General features: G+C 38.3%; 1 protein-coding gene across 3 annotated transcripts; it reads right to left on the bottom strand.

Moving 5' to 3' along the window:
• Window positions 1-1,752: 1,752 nt before the first annotated feature.
• Npy1r (neuropeptide Y receptor Y1) lies at window positions 1,753-10,687 on the bottom strand. Of its 3 annotated transcripts, XM_046447881.2 has the most exons (4): window positions 10,314-10,464; window positions 9,549-9,624; window positions 4,138-4,982; window positions 1,753-4,032 (listed from the first exon to the last, which is right to left on the bottom strand). In XM_046447881.2, exons 3-4 carry the CDS (start codon window positions 4,834-4,836, stop codon window positions 3,580-3,582), a joined length of 1,152 nt encoding a protein of 383 aa, XP_046303837.1. In that variant the 5' UTR covers window positions 4,837-4,982; window positions 9,549-9,624; window positions 10,314-10,464; the 3' UTR covers window positions 1,753-3,579. The 3 variants fall into 3 exon arrangements, with proteins under 3 accessions (XP_046303837.1, XP_046303838.1, XP_046303836.1); XM_046447882.2 differs by lacking the exons at window positions 9,549-9,624; window positions 10,314-10,464 and adding an exon at window positions 10,544-10,687; XM_046447880.2 differs by lacking the exon at window positions 9,549-9,624 and having other exon boundaries at window positions 10,314-10,468.
• Window positions 10,688-11,785: the final 1,098 nt, after the last annotated feature.

The raw sequence follows: 11,785 nt of genomic DNA, 5'->3' as shown, positions 1-11,785 counted from the left end.
TGTCCTTATTTATGAAATGAGGGAAAAAGAACTATTTTATAGGGTAGTTTTCTTAAGAAAGAAATGAATAACAATGAAAATAAAGCCACTGAAGAATTATATGCTGGGTGCAGCATATACCTATACACCTATAATTCCAGCAGCTTGGAAGGCTGAGGCAGGAGGATCTCAAGCTCAAAGACAGCCTCAGCAAAATTGAGGTGCTAAGCAACTCAGTGTGACCTTGTCTCTAAATAAAATACAAAATAGGGCTAGGGATGTGGCTCAGTGGTTGAATATCCCTGAGTTCAATCCCTGGTACCGCCCACCCATAAAAAGAATTATACAATACATACACATACACACACGTCCATACCATGTGTAGCATGTGTTCACTTCTTGACACATACATAAATTAATAAAGGGATCATCAGATGAATTAAATCTGGGAAACAGATTTTTCTTGGTAAATTATGCTGTTACTAGCTCAAGTACTTAAGTCCAACATGTTGTTTTATAGATCACAGGAATAAAGAAAGAAAATATGGAGACTGGCAATAATTTTAACTTCATTGAGAAACTACCTTAATTCCAGAAGAATCCTTGATTACTGAGGAAAGAAATCCTGTGACCAAAAAAAACTAGTAGTGCCCATAACCTTACTGAATTTCAGTGTTGGCACAAGGCCAATCTTATCTCTAGAAGCTCAGCTTAAGCCTGCCTCTCTCTGCCACTTTTACTGTGTGTGGTGTGAGTATTTTCATTGTCACAGTATCTAATTTATTTGGCTGCCAAATTTCGAAATTACAATATAATATATAGTTTTATTTCCTTGGAAACTTTGTGAAAAACAAAAAGGGAATGAGACCATCCAGTTAACAAAAAGAAATTAAATTAATATGAATGTTTAACAATTATCTAATTCAGAAGTGGATTATGGATGCATGTAATCATCTTGGCCATTTTCTTTCAACTGTTCTACTTCATTCCATTCTTTTCAGCAGTTTTCTGCCTTAGGGTATTATTATATCCTTGTCATGTGACGTGTGAAGAGATGGAGAAATATTTTTTAACACTATATCATATAAGTATTTGTTACAATTTAATCGCACTGAAAAAAATCTGGATTTCATTCCTACTCCATTTATTTCTTAGCTCAGATCAACATTTCAACTTGAACTTTCGTTTCCTCTTTTGTAAAATGGCAGTAATATCAGTCATTATACCCAATAAGCTATAATTATGGTCTTCTACTAGACTAAAAAATATATTTGTTCTTGGATTCAAGACAAACCAATGATTCCAAAGTCTGTATTTCTTTTTATCTTTATTTTATTTGTATGTGGTGCTGAGGATCGAACCCAGTGCCTCACACATACTAGGTGAGCACTCTACCTCTGAGCCACAACCCCTGCCCGTGAAATTTGTATTTAATGTGATCATTTATTCCTTCTTACACTGGTGCTGACCCTAGAAGACTTAACTACTTGCTCATTGTCATCTTTGGATAAAATAGAATTTACTGATCATTATTTATGTATAGTTGAGGAATCAGCAGCTTACACAACTGAGTGGAAATCCTTAAAATGGCCATCTCAGCAAATGTGCTGACAAAGAAGCACCTACATGTGGAGACTGTTCCCAAGTAGCAATTTGTTTCTATGGCACCTAAGTAGAGAAAGTCAGAATTGGTCCCTGAAAGCAGAAAAATATCAAGTAGTTAAGAATCCCACATTTAGGTAAGAAAAGGTGATGATATTTTCCAACAAACAGTTAAAGTTGGTTACAATTGTTTTTTTTTTCTTTATTCATGTAACTAAAGGATATTCTTAGGCTATGATTTAATTTCATATTAACATTCAATGGAAAAGGTTAGATATTTGACTTACAAGGCTAATGACACGTTTCCAAGATCTACAATGTCACTTTTGCTTCAATGAGCAATGAAAATAATACAGTAGAAGAAAAAACACTTTCTTGGTAAAGAGGAATTTAGGAAGAAGTGATCAAGCAAACATCGGATGAGAATTCAATATGATCATAAATGGGAGGGAAGGAAGAAAATTTGGTCTTTCATTCATTCAATTTAGAATTACTTTTTGAAAAACTTCTAAGTACTTGGTCCTGTGCCATATGCACTGGGGATAGTCACATTAGATAATCCTTGCCTTCGAGAAACTTTCAGTCCAGCAAGGCAGGGTGACTCTGTCAAAAGTGGTTCTACCAGAGTAGAAAATGTCTCATTTAGCAAGCTGAAACTGGGGCCATGGGGACACTATGAGAGTCATGGCATGAGAAAAAAACACGAAGCTGAAGACAGAAACAGTAGATCCCGCTGTGCCCCCAGGAGAAGCAAAAACAATTTTAATAGAGAAAGTGTTTGCCCTTCTTTTAAATAAAATACATTTAATACTTTGTATAATACATTGAAAATATGACTTGTTCTTCAAAATGTCTTTTCTACAAATGATTCTGAGGCTAAACTGTGATCACTAGATACATGAAATTAAATATATCAAGGTGACACAACTACTCAGTCAGTACTCTATGTAGTGCATGATTCATAAACTCCACAAGTCACACAGTTTATACAAGTCAACATGGGCTATGAGAAGTGGTTAAGTATTCATCCCTGCTAGCTACAATGAATATCCTTTTAACATTGTCCCTTGGTGTCCTCTGCTTTGAAAGACGTACACAATTTAAAAGTGAGCGACTATTATAGGCACTGCTGTGAAGAAAATACATTGTAAGCTGGAAAAGCCTTTTGAATTATATGTTTATGCCAGAAAGCTTAACAAACACTGAACAGTCTGTAAGGAATGTAAAAACTCTTCACTCTCAATTCAAATGCGTATAATTTAATTATTTGTAGCAATATCAATTTACTTATTAAACTAATTATCCTGAAATGCTTTGGTTGTCAGGTTCCAAAATAGTTTTGAAATTAGGAAACTATTGTCCCACTGATTCTTGTGGGTGGTCCAAATTCCTATGATATTCACACCTGAAAAGCATTTTGTGTAATCTCATCTTAATTTAAGTGATACTTCATTAGGAGGAGCAAAGTAACTTCTCTTAAAAAAAGATTAAAAAAAGCAGATCACTCCTGATTAATTTCACCTCTTTTTTGGTTCAACATCCTGAATGTAGATTTTTTGCATGCTGTCACCTCTGTTTCAGACTAAAATGACACCTATCATTAAAGAAGGGTGGCTCAATCTAGTGACACTCAGAATGGCCCAATGTAATGAAGGTATCAGTCGCTAGGGCTTCTGAAATTGGTTCAGAGTTATACTTCAGAGAAACTTCATTCCAATAAATATAGTCTTAAAAGTTGTTAAATGCATAATTCCACAAAAAGCACTTGAAGAAAGTCTGGTCAATATGATTACCAGGAGATGCCAAAACCCATACATTTTGTTCCAAATGTAATCATGACAACCATAACAAAAGCAGTAAAATGCAAGACAGGGAAATCTCAGTCTTTCTTAAATGACTTTAGTCTTGTTCCATGGAGAACAGGTAATGAAAGTATACATGTCTGGCTACACTTGCTTTTAAGCAGATATCTTCCGGGACCATACACTCCAAGGAGTTTCAGATTTTTTCGTTATCATCATTATTGATTTTTTTAAATGCAACTGGGCTTGCTTGTTTCAAAGAAGTCTTAGAAACATCCGTGTGCATGGTGGACATGGCTATTGTCTCATAGTCGTCATCCCGAGACCGGAAATCACAAAAGTTAAAGAAGAACTGCAAGTCTCTCTGGAAGTTTTTGTTCAGGAATCCATAAAATACAGGGTTGACGCAGGTGGATATCATTGCCGTGAGGTGGCAGAGCAGGAATAACAGATTGTGGTTGCACGTAGCAATGATCTGATGATTCCAATCAAACACAGTGTTAAAGATGGTGAGAGGCAGCCAGCAGACTGCAAATGCTACCACGATGGACAGCAACATGATGTTGATTCTTTTGGTTTCACTTGACCTGTATTTATTGTCTCTCATCTTGTCCATCATGTTATTTCTCCTTTTTAAGCGAATGTATATCTGTAAAGGAACAAAGAATGAGTTCAATAGAACCACTTGTTGAATGAGGAATTTCTTTGCCAAGAAGTAAAAAAGGGAGATGATAGGGAGGAAAGATTTTCTTACCTTGAAGTAGCATATAAATATAAAGCAGAGTGGGCCAAAGTACTGCAGCACCAAGAGGAGAGTAGTGTAAGACAACCTATGAGAGTCCGAGGGAAATTTATCAAAGCACACATACTTGTCTTTGAATGCATCAAGCGTTACATTTTGGAATGGTTCATCGGTCAAGACTTGATAGATCAGGAAAGGCAGAGAAGAAGCCACAGCAAGGACCCAAATGACAGCAATACCTATGTAAGCATGTCTATTACTTGGTCTCCACCCTCGTGGGTTGATTATCAGCTGATGGCGTTCCACAGCAATGAGAACCAGAGAGAAAATGGACACCGTGATGGAAACACATTGCACAAAAGGATTCAGCTTGCACATTGTCTCACCGAAGACCCAGTGGTCCATCAGCGTGTACACAAACGTGAACGGGAGACACATGATGGCGACGAGCAAGTCTGAGAAGGAAAGGTTCACAATCAGGATGTTGGTGACATTCCTCATCTCTTTCTGCTTCAAGATGATTATGATCAAAGCCAGGTTTCCAGAGACCCCAAGAATGATTACAGCTCCATAAGCAAGAGCTAAGGTAAATATCACAGCCAAGGGCAGGTGACAATCATCGTTTTCAAAAGCCAAAAATGGGGAACTCTCCTCTGACAAATTATAGTGCACTGAATGATTTTCAACCTGAGAAAGTAATGTTGAATTCATTTTGATTGGGTTAGTTTTTACAGATTGCACAAGAGAACAGTATGTTTCTTCAAAGCAGGTCAACTGTTCAGCTTATTCTTATGTTCCATATTGGAATCCATTTACCACAATTATTCTGAATTCTTCATTCCCTTGAACTGAACAATCTGTAAAGAGAAAATGATCAATTGCATTACAAATTTTATTGAGGGTAGTCAAAATATAATTCTGATGCATAGTACTCTTTAATGTGAAGACACTGAAATAAGTAAACAAAATGTAATTTTGTAAATATATTTTTTTAAATAGCAGAGGCCAAGCAGACATTTTGAATTTTTAAAAACCGGGAAATATTTTTAATTGTTTGTGCTTATACATTGAATGTCAGTGGTCTACATGTTAGTAAGGTGTACATAAACTTCATGCCTCCAAAAATTTTATACAACTACTATCAGCATACCCCTAAACATAGTGAGAATACAAATGTGTAACAACTTAATGCACAGATTAAAACAGAAAATATGGAACAAGCAAAGCAAAAGAACAACAAAAATACATAGTTTTTTTCCTCCTACTATAGAAATGAATGGATTAGTGTAGAGGTCTAAAGTAGCAATAACTTAACATATACTGGGGTGCTTCTTATAGCAGAAATTATTTAGCAAAAGTATACTCAAAATGAGATCATTTTTTGTTCCAATTAGTTATACATTACAGCAGAATGCATTTTGACTCATTGTATACAATGGAGCTCAATTTTTCATATCAGACAGAACATTTGTAAAACTTTATCATATGAGGTACTGTTGAAAGACCAGATGACGCTTAATACAGAAAAATAATGGTAAAAATGCCATTTCATATTTTAATTGTGGTCTATAGAAAATAGGGAACCACTTGGAGAATGTTATGTCTACTATACAACTTAGAGGTAGGACTAAGGGATGCATGCTAAATTTTTTATAAGATCACATCATTACAAAAAACAAAACTTCAATCAAATGAAATATACCATCTGCAAAGCAGCAGGTACTCCATGCATAAAAGTTTATAAGCACTACATGAAAGGGCACTTTGAGAAGTTCTTGCATTGCGCAGGAGACTCTAAGCCTCTATAATGGTTATTAATATATCAGAAGCTTTCAAAGAATTTCTAAGGTTTTATCCATGTCAGTATCCCCCCTTTCCTACAAGACTTATGTGTCTCCAGGGGAAGGGTCTAGATGTTAGTTATAATATCAACTGTAATCACACTCTTCCTCTTGAGAATTCAAAAGGCAGAGAGAATGACTGGTAAAAATGTCAGTTAGAATGTGACAACAAATCTTGAAGAGGCAGCCAATTATTTGTGATATATACATTCTTCTCTTCTTACCAAGACAAATCGTAGACAATAGTCTTGTATAGAGGTTCAAAGCTAATTTTTTTAAAAAATATCTGATTTCTCCTAGATTACTAAGTAAGTTTCTAAGATGAGATTTCTTAAGTTAACTAACAGTTCTTCATGCCTATGTTGAGAAACTGAATTGCATTTCTTTCTTACATAAGAACAACAAAGAATATTGCATAAATTTACTTCCATTGAAAGAAAAATAAGAATGTATTAAAATGTATTTGCCTTTTATATGATGCCTTTAGTAAACCTTTCCTTCAGTGCTTTTGTTTTTTAGAATATGGGGTGGTTTTCTATTATGAAACTGCAATTTGGCCTTATAAAACTGAATAAGGTAAAAATAAAGGTTGTTATCACTAAGTAAAAAGAAAGCATTAAGGCATGGTAATGGAATGATGTTGCATGTGGACATCATGACAAACACTGCTCTCTCTTCCTCTATGCACAACCTATTACTTAAGGGGTAATTACACTTATTCTCTTAAGAATTGCAAAAGCAGTGAGCATGACCACTTAATGTCATTTGGAATGAGAGAACAAGCCTGGAAGAAGCAGGTAATATTTTTTAAAAAAATATTTATTTTTTTAGTTGTAGTTGGACACAATACCTTTATTTTATTTTGTTTTGTTTTTTTTTTATGTGATGCTGAGGATCAAACCCAGGGCCTCGCACATGCTAGGTGAGTGCTCTACCGCTGAGCCACAACCCCAGCCCTGAAGCAGGTAATAATTTTAGTTTTGAAATCTCGTAATTCTTAGAGATTTCAAGAAAGTTTAGCATCATATTTTGTATTCAGGTTACTATAGAGATCTTTAACATTGCTTATCAGTTATGAATTTTCATTATTTAAAGTAACACTTGCACAGTAGCTAAGTGTGTCCTCATTATCTATGATTTCTCGCGGCTCCCTGTTGCCAAATTCCACCATGAATGAGGATGCTGGTATGGGAGTCATGAGGCATGGACTATTGAGTGTATTCCTCAGCCTGGCATTAAAGACCTCTATGTTAATTAAGCCTTCCTTCCACTCTTTGTTCTAATAACCCCAATGTGAATGCTCTGTTCTGGGCAGGCCAAATGATTCACAATTCTCAAATATAACTCTGTCTTCACATATAGCTCTTCCATTCCTCTTCTTGAGTGTTGTCTCCCATCACCAATCCAAATTCTACCCACCCTTCAAAGCACCTTTAGTCCCTTGAAGCCTTAATTGGTGCCCATCCATTTCAATATAACATCTGTGAGGGTTGACATTGTGCATATTTCATAGTACCTTGAAATATTAGATTTAGAATAAAAATTTTGACTGATAGATGTAGAGATGGAATAGTAGGTTTTTGTATAAATTAATCTTACAGCAATGGCTCAATCTATCATCATCCTTTTGCATCCAAAATGAATGTTAGTTACAATTATCATTCTGTTAGGTCAAGTACAAAGTAGAGAATGTTACACTTTGTATAAAAAAGGAATTGTTTATGAAAGAATTTTCATTTTTCCAATGAATAATTATGTAATACTTATTTTGTCAGATATGGATTTAGTAGAGAGAACAGTGATCCTTTCATTGCACTTCAAATCTGATGGACAGAAAAAGACAAGAGAAAAATAAATTAATAAAAGATATAGTATGCTAGATGATAATAAGTTCTAAGGAGAACAATAGATAGGGGAAGGGAAACTGGGATTGTCAGGAATTACAATTTATTTCTGGGTGGTAGAAAAAGGCCTCTACTTGCCTAAGAAAACGGCATGTAAATTAAGACCTAAGAAAGGTGAGTAAGGAAGCCATGTAGATATCACAGGGACATTTAAAAAAGGAAAGAAAAGATGTAGAGAAATTTGTTAGGGGCTAATTTAATAATCTAGACAGGAGTTTATGGGGGTATAGGTGAAGGTGTTTGAAATGGATAGGAAGAAAAGAGAAATTTTATATCAGCTGACTTACTTTGACAATTATGGGAATTTGTGCAAACACTTATTAAATTATTTCAATCTATGGGCTACAAAGAGACTTCTTACAGAAGAGTTTAGGTAAATATATTAAAACTCTACTCAGATACCTTTGAAATTATATTTGATATACATGCCCTACAGAAAATAGAGGTTTTCCTATTCAGTAGAAGGTAATCTAGCTATACAGAAAATGAAAACTTTAAAAAAAGTGTTTCTAAGCTTCTTCTGCTAAGTGTAGGGTTGTTAGCCATTCCACTTGGGTAAATGAGTTTGCATTGGATAAAATGCATATTTTGTTTACCTTCATATAATTACCAGAAAAATAATTTTTATTAGATAATAGTCTTAAAAGAAAGTTAACATACCTTATCTTTGCAAAAGTAAACAATACATTTCTATTCCAATATATATTTATAAAATAAGCTACACAACTACAGACATTGCAAAGCTTAGTGAGACTGTTAAATTTAACTGTGGTGTACCTTTAGAAACCAAATAGAGACCTACAAACATCATAATTTGGCAAATTAGGCCCCTTACTGAGGGAAATTCCCTTATCCTTCTTTTCAAATAAAACCCTGGCCTTTCACTGCCTGCTATTGGCAGTGTTATTCCCATCTGAAAATACAGCTGTCTGGGCATAACCTGCTGCAAATGTATTTCAAATACCCGGATTGTCTGTTCACCACAACTGTTTTGGAAAAGAAATGACAGTTGTGTTACACACAGCCCCTGAAAGTTACTGCTAGCTTATCTAAATGAATTACATAATTCTCCTGCCTTCCCTGAGTGAGGAGAGAGCTTGTTCAACAGACAGCTGCCATAAGACACTAAGAAAGCCTAATATTAAGATAGTAGCCAGGAAAAGTGCTCAGTCTTTAGCCACGGGCTGGGAACTGGGTCCCAGAGCTGTCTATTCTCTCTTGTTTCACCAGAGAACCTGCTCAGGGTCTTGGGAAATGACGGCTACTGTTCTCAGGTCCAGTGCAGAAAGGAGAACTCTGCACTAGCTCCTGCTTGTGTGTGTCAACCCGGAGCTACGCTTTCTCAGAGGATCCAGGTGGGCATGGCAAAGGTACATAGAAACATACTCCCTCTCCTCGCTTCTCTAGGTTTTCCTGTGCTCTAGGAGTTACCAAAGAATGAAATGGTATATGTTCAAAATTTCTGTGGCAGGCTTAACCGCCCACCCTTCTCATATTGTGTAACTAGGCGAATTGCCTGGATCTTCCCCTCTATTCCTGACCCGCTACACACACACACACACACACACACACACACACACCATGGCCAAACCCTAAGTCATTTCTCTCCTTAGCCCAATATCCGTCTTTAAAACATTCTCATCTCTGCATTCCATCTGGGGACCAACAGGACACTTACTAAGCCACCTCCAGGTAGGTCCATCCTTAATCTTCTATCCCAGCATGTTCGCACATTACTGGTCTAGAAGAAGAAGCTAAAGAAAGAGTTCCACGATTAAAACTCTGAAATATTAGGACAGGGTTCAGGGTGTCTACCAGAGCGCAGCGACAGATTGAAGGGCCAACTACCGGGGGATGCAGGCTCTACTCCAGTCCAGACAAGTGGGGCAGGAGCTTCGGGATCCGAGCCCCAGGGGCCGGCAGGGGCCAACGGGACAAGTGCTGCGGGACTGGCGCGAAGGCGCACTCCTCGCGGGGCCCACGGGTTCAACGCACCCCAGCCCCTCTCCAAGGGAACGGCACAGCCGCCCCCGGCGGCTGATCAAGCCAGCTCCGGGGAAAGGCGAAAGCTGCTGGAGGTGCGGGGAGACCACGCAGGGCTCCTTCCCGCTCCCTCCCTCGGCCTTAAGAGAGCCCGAGGAGAGGAAAACTTGGATCCCCGGCAGCAGGGCGCGGGGAAGCGCGAACTCGGGATAAGGTGCCCCCTCTTTGGCCAGCGTCGGCCCCCAGCCCTTCGGCAGGAGTCCGGGAGCGGTCCTGTAATCTGGGGCATCCAGCCACCTGCCCGCGCTGGACACCAAAGCAAAAGGCTGACTCCGCGCCGCACCTCGGTCCGCACAACCAGTTTGCAGACCTCGCATCCTTTCCCTTCCTCTCTCATCCGTCGCCCCGTCAGTGAGAGATTTCTCAAAAGTCCTCTAAAAAGCGTAAACTTGAAACTTACCCTCTTTCGAATTCGTCTTTTTTGGCCCCTGTTTATTAAAGCGAGAAGGGAGTCAAGGAAAGGAGCAGAGAGGGGAGGAAGGATCCTCTGGTATTTCTCCTGCTCAAATCCTAAAGATTGGTGAAGATAGGAGGGGACGCCCCCTTAAAGCAGAACTCCACCTCATCCCGATCACGTGACGGCGCCCCGCGGGGAGCGCCGGAGGCTCCCCCACGCCCCCAACACCTCACCTTGGATATACACCTCGAAGGTGCGTTGCCTAGGAATTCTGGAGAGAAAGACAATCAACCTAAACACACGCTGTCAGACACACGCACCGTGCCACCGTGCAGGGGGAAGCGAGCCCTCATCCCCACACAGTCCTTGACTCCGAGTTGGCAAGGCAATTTTACAAGGCTTTAAAAAAGTCAGTGCCACCGTGATTTCTTTTGTTTGCAGGTCAGTGCCATCTTGTGGCCGAAGTCGTACTTGGTCTGAAAGCTCCAGCGTAAGCAGGGCTCTAGAATGAAAGGACTGGTTATTTACGGGAAGAGGAAACGTGTAATTCCCTGCAACGACGCCACTAATATGTTTTTTACTTTGTTTTCTGACGCTCAAATATTCCTCATACTGGTACACAGAATTTATTTTCTTAAGTTTATACTTGAACAAAAAGAAGACCTTTAAAAGGCCAAACGAGCAAACCTTGGATGACAGTCTGCCTTTTTCACCCTCCTTCTTTTCTATTGAGAAAATAATACATCGACTTAGATTTGTTCCCATCGCCTAGCTGCTCTTTATAGTTTGGGGGCGCGGGCTCGATGAAGCGAACATTTCCCTTGTGGTCGCAAAGAGCCAGTGCAATTTCTTTGGTGCTTAATCCACCACAGTAAGGAACGTTATGAAGAAAAGAAGGTACGGAGAGGACTTCAATGGTGCAAGGTGGTGTTGGTAATTCAGGCTAACTACTCACACTGACTGAGATGCTTTACTTGTGTCTAATCCAGTTTTAAAGTCAAGATTGTATAATAAACACGCACACACACACGTGATTTACTGATACAGATGACTGGAATGTCTTCCAAATTAAACTCAAAAAAAGTAAATGCCTTTCCAATAAAGGTACAGGCACTGCCCAAAATATGCATCACCTTCTGTCTTCAAACTAAAAGCAAAATTAATTTCAAAACAGATGGGATCACCTGAACTTTACACTGTTTGAAATGTTTTCTTTTTCTGATTTTCAACCTGAAAAAAAATTGTTTGAAGTTCAATATAAACTCATTTATTTATATAGATAGTAATGCACACAATCTCTGGGGGTGACCCACCCCCCCGAAAAGCTTTCTAAAGAATTTGTCACTATACCCACTTTTACATAGTTGGTAAAGGAGTATGACCAAGAATTAAAATTCTGTGATCATGCTGTAAATGTCTTATGTGTACACAATAACAGATGAGTATTCACTTGAAGATCCCACTTCTTGTTAAAG

Source organism: Marmota monax, unplaced genomic scaffold, assembly GCF_021218885.2.
Source record: "Marmota monax isolate L192 unplaced genomic scaffold, Marmota_monax_Labrador192_F-V1.1 WCK01_AAM20220418_F8-fsc00040, whole genome shotgun sequence".
NCBI lineage: Eukaryota > Metazoa > Chordata > Mammalia > Rodentia > Sciuridae > Marmota > Marmota monax.
This window is presented reverse-complemented; position numbering and strand designations above follow the sequence as displayed.

Bases quoted from the DNA above. Each gene is read 5' to 3' on its own strand.
- Npy1r (XM_046447882.2), bottom strand. From the start codon at position 4,836: ATGAATTCAACATTACTTTCTCAGGTTGAAAATCATTCAGTGCACTAT. The intron at 4,033-4,137 runs GTAAGAAAATCT...GTTCCTTTACAG, and splicing joins TATTTATATGCTACTTCAAG to ATATACATTCGCTTAAAAAG.